Source organism: Hemibagrus wyckioides, linkage group LG23, assembly GCF_019097595.1.
Source record: "Hemibagrus wyckioides isolate EC202008001 linkage group LG23, SWU_Hwy_1.0, whole genome shotgun sequence".
NCBI classification, from domain to species: Eukaryota; Metazoa; Chordata; class Actinopteri; order Siluriformes; family Bagridae; genus Hemibagrus; species Hemibagrus wyckioides.
Genome location: NC_080732.1, coordinates 3,476,902 through 3,498,651, shown reverse-complemented (window position 1 = coordinate 3,498,651; position 21,750 = coordinate 3,476,902). Strand labels below are relative to the sequence as shown.

General features: G+C 39.4%; 1 protein-coding gene and 1 long non-coding RNA gene across 3 annotated transcripts in view; one reads left to right on the top strand and one right to left on the bottom strand.

The window, feature by feature from the left end:
* Nucleotides 1–21,750, bottom strand: part of vipr1b (vasoactive intestinal peptide receptor 1b) — a 49,103-nt gene that overhangs the window by 15,031 nt on the left and 12,322 nt on the right. The window contains exons 1-3 of one of the 2 annotated variants that reach the window (XM_058376806.1): nt 16,010–16,525; nt 7,091–7,191; nt 2,788–2,885 (exon numbers count right to left, since the gene is read on the bottom strand). In XM_058376806.1, the coding sequence (XP_058232789.1) occupies nt 2,788–2,885; nt 7,091–7,191; nt 16,010–16,103 (293 nt within the window). In that variant the 5' untranslated portion in view covers nt 16,104–16,525. Of the gene's footprint in view, nt 1–2,787; nt 2,886–7,090; nt 7,192–16,009; nt 16,526–21,750 lie in introns of those variants that run through there. The other variant, XM_058376805.1, reaches the window with a different exon arrangement.
* Nucleotides 640–14,807, top strand: LOC131344475 (uncharacterized). Its single transcript, XR_009203324.1, has 3 exons — nt 640–749; nt 991–1,054; nt 14,660–14,807. It is a non-coding gene; the product is annotated as an uncharacterized LOC131344475 (long non-coding RNA).

The window sequence follows — 21,750 nt, the reverse complement described above, 5'->3', positions numbered from 1 at the left end:
TTCTTTCTTTCTTTCTTTCTTTCTTTCTTTCTTTCTTTCTTTCTTTCTTTCTTTCTTTCTTTCTTTCTTTCTTTCTTTCTTTCTTTCTTTCTTTCTTTCTTTCTTTCTTTTTCATAAGCTCTCAGTGAAGGCAGCGATATGACCTAAATGAAACAAAAAATTTGAAGACTCTAAAGCAGCTGTTATTTTGGTTGCTGTAAGTATTTATAAATTATTTTTCCGTGTGTGTGGTCAAGCCATTTTCTAAAGCAAAAAAGCAACATCTGCTGAGATGTCTATCTGGACTCTTTAATTATCAGCCCACATTTGAGTCTGTCTGAGGTATTCTGTGGCAGGAATTTGTTCAAAGGAGGATGAAGGAAAACAACATGCAATCCAAATGGGAATAAGAAAGCCTGAAGGACCCTGCCCCTTCCCTGTTTAAAACAAATACTGCTCAAATAAGCCTTATGAGAGTTAGACAAACTCTGTTTGAACTCCAGACCTGCGCACTGTGTCGCTAATGTAAACCCAAATCCATGCGACTGACTGCAACCAATTACAAGTAAGGAGAGGTAGGCTGTTCGGAGCCTGTGTATATTGTACAATGAGCATGCCTTATATTTATAGCTCACAAATATCACTGGGGTTCTTCATTACAGAACATTCGGTGTCCTTCCAACTCACCAGTATGAAAAAGGGCAGGGATGAATCATCTTGTAAACACATTCTCTACACAAAAATTGGGTGTAGAGAGGCATGACTAAAAGGTATACTATATTCTGGTATGAAAGAAGCTCTACTTTGTCTAAATTGGTAGCACAAGTGTCATGGACCTGTGTTTGATAGTAATGCTACATTAACAACAGAATTATGTCTACTATTCTTAAAATAATTAATATAATTATTGTAAGAGCGCTTGGTTAAGTCCCCACACAAGCTGATTTGGTGTCCTTGCCTTTTTAATAACATATATTTATGGCTGAATGTAAACTGTCCTCTCTTCAACAGGGTTCTCTAATGCAGTGATATGTCCTGGCTGACTGTGTTCACCTGTTCTGTTTCTCCTTTAAAGGTTTGGTTAGTTATTCCGTCTTGTTTCTTAGCATTGTGTCCAACATACACCGTTATGACCACCTGCATAATATTGTGTTGGTCCCCCTTTTGCTGCCAAAATAACCCTGACCCATCCTGCATTATGTATTCTGACACCTTTCTATCAGAACCAGCATTAACTTCTTCATCAATTTGAGAAACAGTAGCTCGTCTGTTGGATCGGGCCACGTGCATTAATGAGCCCTGTCGCTGGTTCACCACTGTTCCTTTTGGACCACTTTTGATAGATACTGACCACTGCAGACTGGGAACACCCCCTAAAAAGCTGCAGTTTTGGAGATGCTCTGATCCAGTCGTCTAGCCATCACAATTTGGCACTTCATCAAACTCGCTCAAATTTTTACGCTTGTCCATTTTTCCTGCTTCTAACATCAACTTTGAGGACAAAATGTTCACTTGCTGCCTAATATATCCCACCCACTAACAGGTGCCATGATGAGGAGATAATCACTGTTATTCACTTCACCTCTCACTGCTTATAATGTTATGCCTGATCGATGTAGATTGTTTCCAGTTTGTTGCTTGTGTCATAGATTTAATTATGGATTGTCCTTTTGTGATGTTGTCTACATGTGTATTTATCCTTTATGTTTTCTACATTTGCCCTAATGCACCAAGGCAAGGTGATGTAAATAAAACCATCCATGACTCTAAACTTAGGACTTAACACCCAGCATTCTGCATGTTAAACCAAGTCTACAAATGATCGCATTTACTGCTTTGTTGGGGCGTGTAATCTCCTCCAACGCAGCTCTGATTCAGCACAGTTGTGTTAAATTACACAGCTCAAACCTAATCATCAAAATGAGAGCCTGGAATGAAAACCGTCATCCTGTAGTGTCTAGGTGATGAGCCGGCAGACACGATAAACAGCGTTTTGCAAATCTATCCTTAAAATCTCTCTGTAGGCCACGCAAACTCACCATTGAGCTGATCAGTGACATGTTAAGGCCGCATTAGCCTCCCGGCTCTGCGCTGGCAGTGCTAATAGACAACATTACGATTGACTGAGCTGGGAAATCTGGTTTAAAGCCACAGTAACGCCTAATTGGCGTTTGCGCTCAGGATGTGAGTCTCCTAAGCTCAGAAAAGTGTTGACGGTTTTATAATCATGCAGCAAACTTGTGAAAACACAGAACAGGGCAGAAGAAAACCAACGCGCTCTGCGAGTGTCCGCCAATGCGGTCTGCCAATGAAACGTCGATATAAACACCCGAGTTATTTTTAACCTCTACAGAAACACTTTGTCTTATCAATCCTAAACAAAAGCTGTCCTGCTGATAACTCACTGCTGCTTACAAGGTAAATATTTAAATAAGTATCTCTTGTATACGGCATAGCTGCTGATCCTTCGTGTCATTTTAAACACCGGGTAATGTTTAAGGTACATGACAACTTGAAAAACATTGAAATCTCAACCTGTCAGAAATCTATCTGTTCATCTAGTGAGATAAGAAATTATTCTTACTGATAATGTTTATTTTGTGCAGAGATTATTTTCGCCTTTAAATCATCAGCTTGTGTTGTTTTTGGTATGCAATACACATAGATGGCGATCCGTTTTATTCTTTCTTTTCCATCCTAGCACAGTCTCAGCCGGTCTGAGAAGAGTTATTATTGAACTATTAATTAGAAATCATTGAGAAAACCATCATATAAGATTCGGCTCAGCATTTGAAAGTAATTCCTTACCTGAAGATGCACAGTATGATTATGGCCGTGGTCAGAGAGATGAGTGAAACGCTGTGTCCGATGGTGTAGCCGATCTTAACCGACCGGAAGAAATTATCCTAAAAAGAGATTTGAAAACAACACAGTCTGTTATTTACAGGAACATTTTTAGCTATTGCTTTTTAAACCAAGTGTACATTATAAATGGATTTTTAAAGCCATGAAAATTTTAGATTTTATATCAAACAACCTTAATTTTCAGTGTAAAATGGGGCTCTGGGATTAAAAGGTTAGCTGATTTTAATTTAGACTATTAAAACTGGTATCTTAGGTGGCGTTAGGTCCTGCAACTCCGATATATACCTCTACTTTGTACATTGGCTTTTATTTTTCAACGTCATATATACTACATGGGGCAGCACTGTGGCCTCACAGCAAGAAGGTCCTGGGTTCGAATCCCGGGTCCGAACAGGCAGGGGCCTTTCTGTGTGGAGTTTGCATGTTCTCCCCGTGCCTGTGTGGGTTTACTCCGGGTACTCCGGTTTCCTCCCACAGTCCAAAAACATGTACATTGGGTTGATTGGTAATTCTAAATTGCCCATAGGAGTGAGTGTGAGTGTGTGTGGTTGTCTGTCTATATGTGTGGCCCTGTGATGGACTGGTGACCTGTCCAGGGTGTACCCCTGCCTTTCACCCAATGTGTGCTGGGATAGGCTCCAGCAAATACCCGTGACCCTAATTAGGAATAAAGCGGGTATAGAGAATGGCTAGATGGATGGATATACTACATGATTTCATATCACTGTCATTGTGAAAAAATATTTCATTTAAAATTAGACATATTACAAGTATTGAAAAATTAACAAGAGCTTATAAACATATGGTGCATATCTTATGCTGCTGTCAGGTTTTGGCTTATTTCTTGTATTTGGTTTCACTTAATTAGCCACTGAAGTAAACTGAAGACATTTATAACTGCATCATTACTCACAATTAGATAAAAAGCTGGGTGTCAATCGATGAGGTTGGTTCAACTAATTAAACGCTTTTCTTTAAGTTTGTTCACATAATCGAGTACTAGCTTCCTTTTTCAACTTCTGCTCAGCCAATCCACGACTGACGTCAAAACGTTGAAAAGACTAAAAAAAAAACAAAAAAAAAACTGGTAATGTTTTACAGCAGGGATTTTTTTTATTAGACCATGAAGTCAACTCCAGTGACAATAGCAGGGTCAGAACATGTTCATCTGTCATAAAAAAAACCTTTTCCCTGCTGTAGCCTGAGATACCACTATGATCTTCATCCATCATTCAATACGCCTTCCTAGCATATTTTCTTCCTCAAGGCCCTTCTTTCCTATTTCATAATAAATGTGTAATTATTTCTCCTGTGTGCAGGAGAGCTATATGATTCATCACAGCATCTTGTGTGAAATGTAGGATTTAATGTGTTTGTTGTAATCTGTTATGAGGGTTTACTTGAGAGGTCAGACTCTTATAAAGCACAGCATTCACTTGGAAATTCCACATGGAATTATTTTTTTTAAGAATAAGTTATGTTTTAAAAGTTTACATCTCCCTTTAATATTGATTCTTTAATAATTAAATAATAGTGATTCTTTAATAATTTGCCAGTCTCTTTTCGTAACCCTCTACACACTCGTGCGATGTAGAGGAATGGGGTGGAGTCATCCTGAAAGAGACTACTCCCATTACAATATAAATGGTTCGTCATGGGATAAAGGTGGGCATTATCATTGCCGTCCGTCTGGATCTATCTGTTGCAGATCATGTGTGAAGGCTCATGGTTTTGCTTATGTTTTTTAATGTATTTTTACCATATACTGTATGTTTACCACGGGTTCACAATTTTTTTTCCCCTAATGCAAACCTCCACGCTCATCGCTATTTCTGCTGAACTCTTGTAAGGAAATCTTCTTCTTTTTCTTCTTCTTCTTTGGGCTTTTCCCTTCAGGGGTCTCCACAGCGAATCTCTCTCCACCTATCCCTATCTTCTGCATCCTCAACACTTGCACCCACAAGCTTCATATCCTCATTTATTCCATCCATATACCTCCTCTTTGGCCTTCCTCTTTGCCTCCTGCCTGGCAGCTCCATGTCCAACATTCTCCTACCAGTATACTCACTCTCCCTCCTCTGGACATGTCCAAACCATCTTAATCTGGCCTCCCTAACTCTGTCCCCCAAACGTCCAACATGAGCTGTCCCTCTGATGTACTCGTTCCTAATCCTGTCCAACCGTCTCACTCCCAAAGAGAACCTCAACATCTTCAGCTCTGACTCCTGTCTCTTCCTTAGTCTCTAAACCATACAGCATGGCTGGTCTCACCACTTGTCTTGTACACCTTCTCGCTGATATTTTTCTATCACAATGAAAGAACAATATAGGACTATATATATATATATATATATATATATATATATATATATATATATATATATACACTATATTGCCAAAAGTATTCGCTCACCTGCCTTGACTTGCATATGAACTTAAATGACATCCCATTCCTAATCCATAGGGTTCAATATGACGTCGGTCCACCCTTTACAGCTATAAGAGCTTCAACTCTTCTGGGAAGGCTGTCCACAAGGTTTAGGAGTGTGTTTATGGGAATTTTTGACCATTCTTCCAGAAGCACATTTGTGAGGTCACACACTGATGTTGGACGAGAAGGCCTGACTCTCAGTCTCCGCTCTAATTCATCCCAAAGGTGTTCTATCGGGTTGAGGTCAGGACTCTGTGCAGGCCAGTCAAGTTCATCCACACCAGACTCTGTCATCCATGTCTTTATGGACCTTGCTTTGGTCACTGGTGCACAGTCATGTTGGAAGAGGAAGGGGCCAGCTCCAAACTGTTCCCACAAAGTTGGGAGCATGGAATTGTCCAAAATGTCTTGGTATGCTGAAGCATTCAGAGTTCCTTTCACTGGAACTAAGGGGCCAAGCCCAGCTCCTGAAAAACAACCCCACACCATAATCTCCCCTCCACCAAACTTTACACTTGGCACAATGCAGTCAGACAAGTACCGTTCTCCTGGCAACCGCCAAACCCAGACTCGTCCATCAGATTGCCAGATGGAGAAGCGCGATTCGTCCCTCCAGAGAACGCGTCTCCACTGCTCTAGAGTCCAGTGGCGGCGTGCTTTACACCACTGCATCCGATGCTTTGCATTGCACTTGGTGATGTATGGCTTGGATGCAGCTGCTCGGCCATGGAAACCCATTCCATGAAGCTCTCTGCGCACTGTTCTTGAGCTAATCTGAAGGCCACATGAAGTTTGGAGGTCTGTAGCGATTGACTCTGCAGAAAGTTGGCGACCTCTTCGCACTATGCGCCTCAGCATCCGCTGACCCCGCTCCGTCAGTTTACGTGGCCTACCACTTCGTGGCTGAGTTGCTGTCGTTCCCAAACACTTCCACGTTCTTATAATACAGCTGACAGTTGACTGTGGAATATTTAGGAGCGAGGAAATTTCACGACTGGATTTGTTGCACAGGTGGCATCCTATCACAGTTCCACACTGGAATTCACTGAGCTCCTGAGAGCGACCCATTCTTTCACAAATGTTTGTAAAAACAGTCTGCATGCCTAGGTGCTTGATTTTATACACCTGTGGCCATGGAAGTGATTGGAACACCTGATTCTGATTATTTGGATGGGTGAGCGAATACTTTTGGCAATATAGTGTATATATATATATATATATATATATATATATATATATATATATATATATATATATATATATAGGACAAGAGCTTCAATAGAGCAATATGTACAAAAATGGTCTAAAATGGTCATTGGTTTCTCTCGTCACAGTGCTGTTAGAATCTATGAAACGGTTCACCACTGAGAACCTGGCAGTCTTGGTAGGTTTCTTGAAAATGCTTTGATGTCAAGTGCTCAGTGTAATGGAGCCTAATGTGTCACTTTGGTCTGTGCCAGGAGAGTGACAGACAGCTAAAGAGCAGGAGATGTACTGCTGAGTCAGAATGAAAGCACATTAAAACTCAGCTTGAGGTGAGGGGCATGATAAGGCAATGAATATATATATATATATATATATATATATATATATATATATATATATATATATATATATATATATATATATAAAAAGAAAAATAAATGATTTCCAAGCTCTGTGTGTGTGTGTGTAATATCTCAAGCTTCAAAAGGCAAAGGTGAGATTCATGTCTAGAAGTTTTTAAATATATATCTAATATATCTTTTCTAAATGCATTTTCTAAAGCAATAAATAATAAAAATAAATAAGGTGTTACACATAACTCAGACTTACATCATCAATGGTGCCATTCAGATTATACCCACAATTCACTGCAATCATTATGGGGTGCACCTCGGTCCATCCTTCTGCTGTGCATGTCTTGGAGAGATTACCTGAGTGACAGAGACAGAGTGGAGGATGTAAACAACACTGGACAGCTATACACACACACACACACACACTTGTTTGTACAAGCAGAAATGTGTTCTTGTTTACACAAATAGTGCATTCAGGAAATGAAGACAGAGGATGCTTTCGAAACTAAACATACGCTGTGTCGATCTTCTAGTGAACTGAATCAGTCCTGTTCTGGTCAATGTCTTCTACTGAACTGTTTTATTCTTGTTCTGGACAATGTCTTCTGCTGAACTGAATCAGTCCTGTTCTGGTCAATGTCTTCTACTGAACTGTTTTATTCCTGTTCTGGTCAATGTCTTCTACTGAACTGTTTTATTCTTGTTCTGGACAATGTCTTCTGCTGAACTGAATCAGTCCTGTTCTGGACAATGTCTTCTACTGAACTGTTTTATTCTTGTTCTGGACAATGTCTTCTACTGAACTGTTTTATTCCTGTTCTGGTCAATGTCTTCTACTGAACTGTTTTATTCTTGTTCTGGACAATGTCTTCTGCTGAACTGAATCAGTCCTGTTCTGGTCAATGTCTTCTACTGAACTGTTTTATTCTTGTTCTGGTCAATGTCTTCTACTGAACTGTTTTATTCCTGTTCTGGTCAATGTCTTCTACTGAACTGTTTTATTCTTGTTCTGGACAATGTCTTCTGCTGAACTGAATCAGTCCTGTTCTGGACAATGTCTTCTGCTGAACTGTTTTATTCTTGTTCTGGACAATGTCTTCTACTGAACTGAATCGTTCTTGTTCTGGACAATGTCTTCTACTGAACGGAATTGGTCCTGTTCTGGACAATGTCTTCTACTGAACTGAATCGTTCTTGTTCTGGACAATGTCTTCTATTGAACGGAATTGGTCCTGTTCTGGACAATGTCTTCTTCTGAAATGTTTTATTCTTGTTCTGGACAATGTCTTCTACTGATCTGAAAATCCTGTACTGGACAATGCCTTCTACTGAACTGTTTTATTCTTGTTCTGGACAATGTCTTCTACTGAACTGTTTTATTCCTGTTCTGGTCAATGTCTTCTACTGAACTGTTTTATTCCTGTTCTGGTCAATGTCTTCTACTGAACTGTTTTATTCTTGTTCTGGTCAATGTCTTCTACTGAACTGTTTTATTCTTGTTCTGGACAATGTCTTCTGCTGAACTGAATCAGTCCTGTTCTGGTCAATGCCTTCTACTGAACTGTTTTATTCTTGTTCTGGACAATGTCTTCTACTGAACTGTTTTATTCCTGTTCTGGTCAATGTCTTCTACTGAACTGTTTTATTCTTGTTCTGGACAATGTCTTCTACTGAACTGAATCGTTCTTGTTCTGGCCAATGTCTTCTACTGAACGGAATTGGTCCTGTTCTGGACAATGTCTTCTACTGAACTGAATCGTTCTTGTTCTGGACAATGTCTTCTATTGAACGGAATTGGTCCTGTTCTGGACAATGTCTTCTTCTGAAATGTTTTATTCTTGTTCTGGACAATGTCTTCTACTGATCTGAAAATCCTGTACTGGACAATGCCTTCTACTGAACTGTTTTATTCTTGTTCTGGACAATGTCTTCTACTGAACTGTTTTATTCCTGTTCTGGTCAATGTCTTCTACTGAACTGTTTTATTCCTGTTCTGGTCAATGTCTTCTACTGAACTGTTTTATTCTTGTTCTGGTCAATGTCTTCTACTGAACTGTTTTATTCTTGTTCTGGACAATGTCTTCTGCTGAACTGAATCAGTCCTGTTCTGGTCAATGCCTTCTACTGAACTGTTTTATTCTTGTTCTGGACAATGTCTTCTACTGAACTGTTTTATTCCTGTTCTGGTCAATGTCTTCTACTGAACTGTTTTATTCTTGTTCTGGACAATGTCTTCTACTGAACTGAATCGTTCTTGTTCTGGCCAATGTCTTCTGCTGAACTGTTTTATTCCTGTTCTGGTCAATGTCTTCTACTGAACTGTTTTATTCTTGTTCTGGACAATGTCTTCTGCTGAACTGAATCAGTCCTGTTCTGGTCAATGTCTTCTACTGAACTGTTTTATTCCTGTTCTGGTCAATGTCTTCTACTGAACTGTTTTATTCTTGTTCTGGACAATGTCTTCTACTGAACTGTTTTATTCCTGTTCTGGTCAATGTCTTCTACTGAACTGTTTTATTCTTGTTCTGGACAATGTCTTCTGCTGAACTGAATCAGTCCTGTTCTGGTCAATGTCTTCTACTGAACTGTTTTATTCCTGTTCTGGTCAATGTCTTCTACTGAACTGTTTTATTCTTGTTCTGGACAATGTCTTCTGCTGAACTGAATCAGTCCTGTTCTGGTCAATGTCTTCTACTGAACTGTTTTATTCTTGTTCTGGTCAATGTCTTCTACTGAACTGTTTTATTCTTGTTCTGGTCAATGTCTTCTACTGAACTGTTTTATTCTTGTTCTGGACAATGTCTTCTGCTGAACTGAATCAGTCCTGTTCTGGTCAATGTCTTCTACTGAACTGTTTTATTCTTGTTCTGGTCAATGTCTTCTACTGAACTGTTTTATTCCTGTTCTGGTCAATGTCTTCTACTGAACTGTTTTATTCCTGTTCTGGTCAATGTCTTCTACTGAACTGTTTTATTCCTGTTCTGGACAATGTCTTCTACTGAACTGAATCGTTCTTGTTCTGGACAATGTCTTCTACTGAACGGAATTGGTCCTGTTCTGGACAATGTCTTCTACTGAACTGAATCGTTCTTGTTCTGGACAATGTCTTCTATTGAACGGAATTGGTCCTGTTCTGGACAATGTCTTCTTCTGAAATGTTTTATTCTTGTTCTGGACAATGTCTTCTACTGATCTGAAAATCCTGTACTGGACAATGCCTTCTACTGAACTGTTTTATTCTTGTTCTGGACAATGTCTTCTACTGAACTGTTTTATTCCTGTTCTGGTCAATGTCTTCTACTGAACTGTTTTATTCCTGTTCTGGTCAATGTCTTCTACTGAACTGTTTTATTCTTGTTCTGGTCAATGTCTTCTACTGAACTGTTTTATTCTTGTTCTGGACAATGTCTTCTGCTGAACTGAATCAGTCCTGTTCTGGTCAATGCCTTCTACTGAACTGTTTTATTCTTGTTCTGGACAATGTCTTCTACTGAACTGTTTTATTCCTGTTCTGGTCAATGTCTTCTACTGAACTGTTTTATTCCTGTTCTGGTCAATGTCTTCTACTGAACTGTTTTATTCTTGTTCTGGACAATGTCTTCTACTGAACTGAATCGTTCTTGTTCTGGCCAATGTCTTCTGCTGAACTGTTTTATTCCTGTTCTGGTCAATGTCTTCTACTGAACTGTTTTATTCTTGTTCTGGACAATGTCTTCTACTGAACTGAATCGTTCTTGTTCTGGACAATGTCTTCTACTGAACTGTTTTATTCTTGTTCTGGTCAATGTCTTCTACTGAACTGTTTTATTCTTGTTCTGGACAATGTCTTCTACTGAACTGAATCGTTCTTGTTCTGGACAATGTCTTCTATTGAACGGAATTGGTCCTGTTCTGGACAATGTCTTCTTCTGAAATGTTTTATTCTTGTTCTGGACAATGTCTTCTACTGATCTGAAAATCCTGTACTGGACAATGCCTTCTACTGAACTGTTTTATTCTTGTTCTGGACAATGTCTTCTACTGAACTGTTTTATTCTTGTTCTGGACAATGTCTTCTACTGAACTGTTTTATTCTTGTTCTGGACAATGTCTTCTACTGAACTGTTTTATTCTTGCTCTGGACAATGTCTTCTACTGAACTGTTTTATTCTTGTTCTGGACAATGTCTTCTACTGAACTGTTTTATTCCTGTTCTGGTCAATGTCTTCTACTGAACTGTTTTATTCTTGTTCTGGACAATGTCTTCTGCTGAACTGAATCAGTCCTGTTCTGGTCAATGTCTTCTACTGAACTGTTTTATTCCTGTTCTGGTCAATGTCTTCTACTGAACTGTTTTATTCTTGTTCTGGACAATGTCTTCTACTGAACTGTTTTATTCTTGCTCTGGACAATGTCTTCTACTGAACTGTTTTATTCTTGTTCTGGACAATGTCTTCTACTGAACTGTTTTATTCCTGTTCTGGTCAATGTCTTCTACTGAACTGTTTTATTCTTGTTCTGGACAATGTCTTCTGCTGAACTGAATCAGTCCTGTTCTGGTCAATGTCTTCTACTGAACTGTTTTATTCCTGTTCTGGTCAATGTCTTCTACTGAACTGTTTTATTCTTGTTCTGGACAATGTCTTCTACTGAACTGTTTTATTCCTGTTCTGGTCAATGTCTTCTACTGAACTGTTTTATTCTTGTTCTGGACAATGTCTTCTGCTGAACTGAATCAGTCCTGTTCTGGTCAATGTCTTCTACTGAACTGTTTTATTCCTGTTCTGGTCAATGTCTTCTACTGAACTGTTTTATTCTTGTTCTGGACAATGTCTTCTGCTGAACTGAATCAGTCCTGTTCTGGTCAATGTCTTCTACTGAACTGTTTTATTCTTGTTCTGGTCAATGTCTTCTACTGAACTGTTTTATTCCTGTTCTGGTCAATGTCTTCTACTGAACTGTTTTATTCCTGTTCTGGTCAATGTCTTCTACTGAACTGTTTTATTCTTGTTCTGGACAATGTCTTCTGCTGAACTGAATCAGTCCTGTTCTGGACAATGTCTTCTGCTGAACTGTTTTATTCTTGTTCTGGACAATGTCTTCTACTGAACTGAATCGTTCTTGTTCTGGACAATGTCTTCTACTGAACGGAATTGGTCCTGTTCTGGACAATGTCTTCTACTGAACTGAATCGTTCTTGTTCTGGACAATGTCTTCTATTGAACGGAATTGGTCCTGTTCTGGACAATGTCTTCTTCTGAAATGTTTTATTCTTGTTCTGGACAATGTCTTCTACTGATCTGAAAATCCTGTACTGGACAATGCCTTCTACTGAACTGTTTTATTCTTGTTCTGGACAATGTCTTCTACTGAACTGTTTTATTCCTGTTCTGGTCAATGTCTTCTACTGAACTGTTTTATTCCTGTTCTGGTCAATGTCTTCTACTGAACTGTTTTATTCTTGTTCTGGTCAATGTCTTCTACTGAACTGTTTTATTCTTGTTCTGGACAATGTCTTCTGCTGAACTGAATCAGTCCTGTTCTGGTCAATGCCTTCTACTGAACTGTTTTATTCTTGTTCTGGACAATGTCTTCTACTGAACTGTTTTATTCCTGTTCTGGTCAATGTCTTCTACTGAACTGTTTTATTCCTGTTCTGGTCAATGTCTTCTACTGAACTGTTTTATTCTTGTTCTGGACAATGTCTTCTACTGAACTGAATCGTTCTTGTTCTGGCCAATGTCTTCTGCTGAACTGTTTTATTCCTGTTCTGGTCAATGTCTTCTACTGAACTGTTTTATTCTTGTTCTGGTCAATGTCTTCTACTGAACTGTTTTATTCTTGTTCTGGACAATGTCTTCTACTGAACTGAATCGTTCTTGTTCTGGACAATGTCTTCTATTGAACGGAATTGGTCCTGTTCTGGACAATGTCTTCTTCTGAAATGTTTTATTCTTGTTCTGGACAATGTCTTCTACTGATCTGAAAATCCTGTACTGGACAATGCCTTCTACTGAACTGTTTTATTCTTGTTCTGGACAATGTCTTCTACTGAACTGTTTTATTCTTGTTCTGGACAATGTCTTCTACTGAACTGTTTTATTCTTGTTCTGGACAATGTCTTCTACTGAACTGTTTTATTCTTGCTCTGGACAATGTCTTCTACTGAACTGTTTTATTCTTGCTCTGGACAATGTCTTCTACTGAACTGTTTTATTCTTGCTCTGGACAATGTCTTCTACTGAACTGTTTTATTCGTGCTCTGGACAATGTCTTCTGCTGAACTGAATCAGTCCTGTTCTGGTCAATGTCTTCTACTGAACTGTTTTATTCGTGCTCTGGACAATGTCTTCTACTGAACTCTTTTATTCTTGCTCTGGACAATGTCTCCTATCCAACGCAGTTAGTCCTGTGGACAATGTCTCATACTGAATTGCTAATGTTTTTCTTCTGGAATGAATCTTGTCAGTGTCGGACTGAACCCGTCCTTTTCGGGCTAACGTTTTCCTTCGAACTAAACTGACCGTAATTTAACGATGACCGCAAGGCCGAGGAGATGGATTCGGATTGGAACTTAACTTGGAATAAACTGCGAGGCGAAAACCTTATAAGTTGAACTGGGTTCAAACTTCTTTCATTCTCCAAGCTGTTTCTGGCTTTTACAACTCTTAAGTGCTTCCTCCATGCTACAGCCTCTGATAATACTCAAAGAGCAGGACAGGATTCCGATTACATCTAAAACCTGGCTGCATGAGTCAGAGTAAAACAGCTTTATTGTTTCACCTCCAGGCTGAACTCACATCTCCTAGCTTCCTGCTCTTTGAGCTAAACCTCCTCATTAAGGTTTTTTTTAGTGAGTAAAATAAAGTTTAACATTCCAAAAAAAACAAGTGTGTTTGTATAACGGCTATTTATCTAGAACAAACTGCAAGGCAGGAAAACGTTACTGGGAATGGACAATGAGAAACATCGTGTTTTTAATGACCATACATTTGATATCCTGCAGAAACTGTTCAGTTAGGTTTTCTTTTAAAAGAATATACATTGACATAATTAATCAGGGTTTTGTGTGAACCGTCACGACGATGTCAACCACGTACCGGTTGGAAACGTTAAAACTGGGCGTGTCCTGTTTTTTCATTGTTCCTGACCAGGCACTTAACACTAGCTGGGCCAAAAAAAATTGAAGGAAAGCAGAGACAGAGTCTTAATGCAGCTGTGATGACAAATGTGTGCTGGAGTTAATCATTCTCTGTATTGTCTTGGCATGTGACAGGGGGGACGAGATCAACTTTAGTGAGAAAAAATGGAAGGTTGACTTTGAAAGAAATATATCGGATGAGATTAAGCACAAGCCATATTGAGATTTGGCAACTAAAGCCACCCAAGCGACTCCATAAAATTCATATTCAGGAAAAAGATTAGCTTAAATGGCTGCTCTTGAACGTTTCAGGTGTTGAATCAAGCGTGTGCCTTTAAGCCGTGAAAACCCGGGCGATAAAAAACACTGACTCACAAAGCAGACATTTCGTGCATTTTATACACGATGCGCCGCTACCTCCCTAAAGTGCATTATTTTTGTTTAACAGCAGGGTCTGGAGCGTCTTCTACTCATATCACAGCCATTTGCAACTAATTGTAATGTCTCATTTATTAAAGCACAGAAAGCTGGGCATGTTAAAGGTTTGTAGTTAGAATTGATGTGAAACGTTCGAGATAAACTTCTCAATTACATTACAGCTGCAAATAAAAGACATTCTCTCTCTCTTTCTCTCTCTCTTTCTTTCTATCTCTCTCTCTCTTATTCTGTCTCTCTCTCTCTTATTCTGTCTATTCTGTGGTTAAGGCCCTGGGTCGTTGACCGGAAGATGGGGGGTTCAAGCCCCAACCCCGCCAAGTTGCCACTGTTGGGCCCTTGAGCAAGGCCCTTAACCCTCTCTGCTCCAGGGACGCTGTATCATGGCTGACCCTGCGCTCTGACCCCAACCTCCAAGGATGAGATATGTGAAGAAAGAATTTCGCTTTGCTATTTCTATTTCTTTCTTCTGATTAAAAAGTGTCCCAGGCAGGAAAGCCACTTCACTGTTGTTGTTTTTCTGTCTTCAGTCTGGTTATTGCTAAAGTTATTTACCACTTGGAATTAGCTCTATAAAAAGCATTCGGAAGTCAATAGAGACAAATACAGCTTAATTAGAATGCTAATTTTTTAGCTAATTTTAAAACCAACAACAAGCATGGTCAGTGACCATAAACAGGAGGCACACACACACACACACTCCACTAACTAGAATATCCACTAACACCTGATGACTGATTCAATTTGTGATGAGAGTGTGAACATCTGACCACATGTTCCAGACAGGAACAGTTCATTTTGGGCGACATCCACATATCCATGAATGTGTACCTCAAATAAATAACTGGATAAAATAACTCAGGATTCATATTTCAGGCGAACCAGTCTAGAACATCCGCAAAAGGCGTCATTAGTTATTAATGCAATATAATTAATATTAGTCATTAGTTATTCATGTAATAGAATAATTAATTATATTAACAGAATTAAATATTTAATTCATTTTTCTCGATATCCAGAAACATCTCTATATCCAGTAGCATGTCTCCCAGTAGCATTACAGTGAAAAATCAGCAAATTACACTGATCCATCAAGTATTATCCTGAGAACGATTATTCTGAGTGACTTGCTGGTAATTACACTTTCAAAGAATCTGAGCACCAAATTTCAGAAATTTTCTAAAAATACAACACTAAACAAAGACTCATTTTGCGTGAATGCATAAGCATGCTAACAAGCGTGTTTCGGAACTATCTGCTAAACCGTTTATGCTAGATTAGAATACTCGAATCGATTCCATTGCTCAAGCGATAATTATTTAGCTCTAACTTTTTGACACCTGCACACGCGTGCACTTCTGTACACTGCTGAATTAATGAGCTAATGGCACGCTGCAGATCATTAATCAGAGTTAACGAAGGAGGTGGCAGGACAAGAACAAGGACACAGAAGCGATGAATAATTGAGACATAAGATGCTATGGTAAAAATATCAGAAAAAGTTCTGCATTCTTATGCAAGAAATGATAATGGATGCCAGTGATTTGCCAACGATCATTTATTAATGGACGAGGCATCGCAATTTTTAAAGAATAAATAATGATTAAATAATTTCCTCACCCCTTTGCCATCCAAGATACTCATGTCTTTCTTTCTTCAGTCGTAAAGAAATGTCGTTTTTTTTTGAGGAAAACATTTCAGGAATTTTCTCCATATAGTGGACTTCGATGGTGCCTGCGAGTCTGACCTTCCAAAATGCAGTTTAAATGCAGCTCCAAAGAGCTCTAAACCATCCCAGCCCATGAAGAAGGCTCAGCATCTGCATTCAAGTGCGCTGTGGTATAATTGCTGTATTTAACTACAGCACTCTGCAGTCTAAAATCCCATTTGCTGAAATACTCACAGTACTGTCATTACACAAAACATAGGAAGCACACTGGATTTGATCATCTTCCTCTAACGCCACACCTTGTCTCTAACCTCTAAATCCTTAATCATGTGGCATAGCACTTCATCACATGACAGCTAGAAATTTATTGGGATACTATCTTTTAAAAAACAAGACACACACTGCCCACGTATTCCCAGAATCACAATGGAATTTTAGGAATTTAAGAGCTGGTCGTGTTGTAACTCATTAATGTGGAGATTGGGTATCAGTGGCATTATAAAATGAACGAAACAAACTTTATAAAGCACTTATAATTCTCATTCTTGGCTTTGCTTTGCTTTTAAGCTGATAAGGACAAAGCTGACCCTGAAGGAGGTTCACAGCACTGATTACCGCTTGAGTCATCCTTTTGCTCTCTTCATCTCTACCACACTTCGAATCCCTCGAGTCACCGATGCCCTTTCAACCTAAATCGAAAGACCTCACACACACACTTGCACTGAATTTCTCACACATCTGTCGCTTCCATCAATCCGTCATCTATGATTCAGTACACTGACTCAGTTTACTCTGAAACTACCACTCCATGTCACTGATCCTTCGCAACACAGAGTGACATTTCAACAATCATTTTGCCCCGGCTGCTCTGTCGGACCGCATATATTACAAATCAATCTCAATCGAAAGTCACAGGATCCGGCGACACGGTGGAAAGTGGGTCATCGAATCAATATTAGGATGGCATCAGTCACATACTGATCAAGGAAATAAATCAATAATGGCATCAGGTGTAAATTAAAGGATTATTATTGCCACATTAGACTCATCGTTATCTCTCCCTTTCTGCATGCATGAGCTCACAGACATTCACGGTTGGCTAGTGTCGCTGTCATTGACCAGGGAGCGAGAGTAAGCTATCCCTCCCTTCCAAAGAGGGGATGGCTGGTTATGTTCGCTTGTCTCCCAGCCACAGATGACTGTGGCACTGTAGTGAGGGTGAAACAGGGTGAAACTCTTATCTGTTTTTCCACTCAGGAGCCTCAAACACATCACGCTGGAGTCCCACACATGCTTATACTGTACCCTGTATTTCCCATGACGGTGGTATAATTACAGTTCAGACAAATATGTGTTAATCCTGTTAAGGATAAGCATATTAGGTAAATCCTAATGGTCTATAATTCAGTGATTACAATAATAACTTTTAAAAAATGACATTTAAATTTCATAATCATGTCAATTATTCGAGGATGGAAGCCATTTTCATGGTGTTTATTCACACAGATTATTTAACAGGCGGAGATGATTGGATTATTTGATTTTTAAGAGCAAGTATTTTTGTTGGAAACCTATTACATTAATGGATCATCAGTGATTGTTGGCATGTGTTATGCATTGAAAAAATAAAAGTTCAATCAATTCTGTCACATGGCCTCTTCATGATAATGCTCACTAACCAAGATAAAGCATCCATATTCTCAAGCCATATCAAATTGTCATTAATATTGTGGCAAGACAATACAAAAAGGGTTCAAACAAAGGTTCCCAAACAAAAATGATCCCAACAAATTGTTGTCAACAAAAATGACCCCAAGTCTTGAGCACTCTACATTTTTGTAAAATTCCAGATTGACAATGTACAACAATTGAACATACAGCAAATAAAAACCAAAGGAATATTCCTAGTCTCTTGCTAGTCTATTTGTAAGAGTAACTTGCATGTCTTGACTTAGCTTAGTCAGTAGATGATTTTAAAAGAGTGCCCAGTGACATCCAGCATCCAAATATACATTACTAAGAACACACGATGTGTATGCTGATATGGGAAACTAATCCACGCCTGGGTGGTGTGATACGGCCTGACACGGTTTAGAAGAGTCTGGCTTATACTCGAGGCTTAACATGAGCACCCGCAATGTGAGCAGCATTTTTCACACACTCGCCCGCTATCTTATAAACACCTGGAGGTATCCACTACAGCTGGAACGTCACAGGCCAACTGTAAAATGTTAACAATTTCATGCACAGTGACATCAGAAAGTCCCATTGTTTTGCTGTAAACCTTTGGCTGTCGGCTTGATTGCGTTTTCTCGTCACTGTGTCAAAACTCTAGAAACTCCAGCAGACTGGTAGCAAAACAGACCTTCGGTGAGTTTGAAGCCTTAAATAAGAGCTTTTTAAAATTCTAACTGTAGTAGTACTTAATGTATGTATAGCACATAATAATAATAATGCAAATTGAGGCACTGGGTGTTCATTTTATCACTAAATTCCTATCATGCTGCGTGTCTTGTTGTTAAAAAAGACTAGAACAGCCTGTACACTCTTCATTTAAATGCAGCATCATTCCAAAACACCAAATCTGTTTTCATAGTTCTTTCTAATATTAATATGTGAATGAATAATAACCAAACAGGAGAATGTGAATTCCTCTTGTGACCTCATTTTTTAAATTACATTTGGACGTGACCCTAAGTTTGAAAAAATAGTACGATAGCAACATTTACTGCAGTTTTAGTAGAATGAACCTACAGGACAGTCACGGCTGTAAGGTCTATGGTGTTGCAATTCCATAGCAGACAGAGCCACAGCTGTTCGGATGCTCTTTAGGATCCGCCTGTAAACTGTAGTGAGACTTCCACAAACAACACAGCTGGGGCTCCAGCTGTCAGTCCTGCAGACTAAACAGAGCCAATGAGAAGTGTGTCTTCTTTAGTCATCTCACAAACAGCTCGGTTTTAGCCACAAGGCCGTGGCAACTGTATGAATTATGTACCTGCGATAAATCGTCCAAAATGAATAGATTCCACATGATGGATTAAAATCGTGTGTCCAACTTAAATCATTTGACCTTGTGTTCATACATGTTATTGTTTTCTAATTCAACTCAAACAGGTATAAAATCTTTTCTAGCAGAATGCTAAATCCATCCATCCATCCATCCATCCATGTTCTATACCCGCTTTATTCCTAATTAGTGTCACAGGGATCTGCTGGAGCCTATCCCAGCTCACATTCAGCAAAAGGCAGGAGTACACTAGTCCCACTCACTCCTATGGGCAATTTAGAATTACCTAAGGCACATGTTTTTGGACTGTGGGAGGAAACCAGAGTACCCAGAGTAAACCCACACAGGCACAGGGAGAACATGCAAACTCCACAGAGGGCCTGTTCCAACCCAGGATTCAAACCCAGGACCTTCTTGCTGTGAGGCAACAGGGCTAACCACTAAGCCACTGTGCTGCCCAGAATGCTAAATCATTTACTGTAAATGTAAAACTGGACACTACTTTAAATAATAGTCTCTCCATTTCTACACTCCAGTATTTTATAGCGTTGGTTCGATTTAGGAAAACATGACATGCCGAAATGCTGCTCAGCAGTGAAATAAACAGCGGCTCTGCAATTCCATCACATTTCAGCCCTTTTAGAAATGACTCCATTCACACAACCTAAGCAAACATCTGATGAATCACCGATCTGTCCATCAGTGGCTGGGCAAACTATAATCAGACGCCAACAGCACGTCTTGTGAGTCACACTCGACTATAGACACGCCACAGAGGCAGTCCTGAATGTGGATGGATTTCTGTCTAAGGAAGAGCAATGAGATGCTAGTGATGGGGTAGGAAATGTCAGCTCAGAAAGAACAAACACAGAGAAACACAACAAACACTGAGGTCAACGCACACACCCACCCACACACACATATAGCCTACCACCCCCCCGCCCCCTCAGACACACAACATCAAGGTATGTAAGAACCCTCATAAGAAGCTTCATTCACAAGATCCGATGCTGTTGTTGATGTACTGTATAATTCATTTAGGCAATTTCTTTAAAAAGGTTATGAATATTGTAGCATAATGCAGGTAAGTTGCATTTACATTGTCTCGAAGATTTTTGTATTATTTTTAGGTAAGGCAGAAAATTTAATACATACATACACTATATTGCCAAAAGTTTTGGGACACCCCCCAAATCATTGAATTCAGGTGTTGTTATTCAGGGGTTGGACTCAGCCCCTTAGTTCCAGTGAAAGGAACTCTTAATGCTTCAGCTTCATACCAAGACATTTTGGACAATTTCATGCTCCTAACTTTGTGGGAACAATTTGGGGATGACCCCTTCCTGTTCCAACATGACTGCACACCAGTGCATAAAGCAAGGTCCATAAAGACATGGATGAGTGAGTTTGGTGTGGAGGAACTTGACTGGCCTGCACAGAGTCCTGAACTCAACCCGATAGAACACCTTTGGGATGAATTAGAGTGGAGACTGTGAGACAGACCTCACAAATGTGCTTCTAGAGGAATGGTCAAAAAATTCTCATAAACACACTCCTAAACCTTGTGGAAAGCCTTCCCAGAAGAGTTGAAGCTGTTATAGCTGTAAAAGGTAGACCAGTCCTGGTCCCCCACACCAAACTCTCTCATCCATGTCTTTATGGATTTTGCTTTGGGAGCATGAAATTGTCCAAAATGTCTTGGTATGAAGCTGAAGCATTAAGAGCTCCTTTCACTAGAACTAATGGGCCGAGTCCAACCCCTGAAAAACAACACCTGAATTCAATGATTTGGAGGGGTGTCCCAAAACTTTTGGCAAAATAGTGCATCATAAGAAGTAGCAGATCCACCAGCTGACAACTATTGCCATGTTACCTAAACATGCATTAACATAAAGAAAAATGATTTTCTCCCGACGCCTCCGCACGCTTTCCCGTGTCAGACAATAACGCTAATTTCACTCTTGTGTAATTTCATGGCCCTGAACGTGACGGTACAGCCATAACACTCTTTCAGATCCACTATGTAATTTAGCCATCCTCTTAACTCTCAGTGATTCACTACTCAGCCTAGATTTCCAGTATGCTACAGATATTCATCACGCACTGTGGCAGATGCTCAGCTCAGCGTACTGCCCTATACAAGCATTCTTCTAGGAATACTGACCCTTTCATGAAAGAGAAATGACCAGAGAAACGCTGTAAGGCTCTTGTGCGTGTGTGCCAGTCGCAAAGAACTCTCTGAATTCACTTACTGAGCTCTTTCTTGTGCACTGAAAAAAGCTTTTCACTACAGCTTTTCATATTGTAATAAGTCATGGGGAATGAAAGAACCACATCACACAACAACAACAAAAACCTCCTATGTTTACAAATTTTTTCTAATGCATAAAAACTCCATCTGGGCGAGGCTATTACAGTAAATAACCCTCTTGTTGACTTTCTGTCTAGATTACCCCTTTTACTCGGCCACAATCCGCATTTTAACACAATCTTAAGGAATAAGCTTAAAAAATGTTCCACTCTCATGCCTGAAATATAATGCTAATGCTGACAGATCATCAAATACATAGTTAAGCCCGAACTATTATACACATATACCTGATGGGAATGTTTTCCAGTTTAATGGAGTGAGTATATTGATACGCATTGGTTATTAAACTAAGCTAATATTAGATTTGCGGT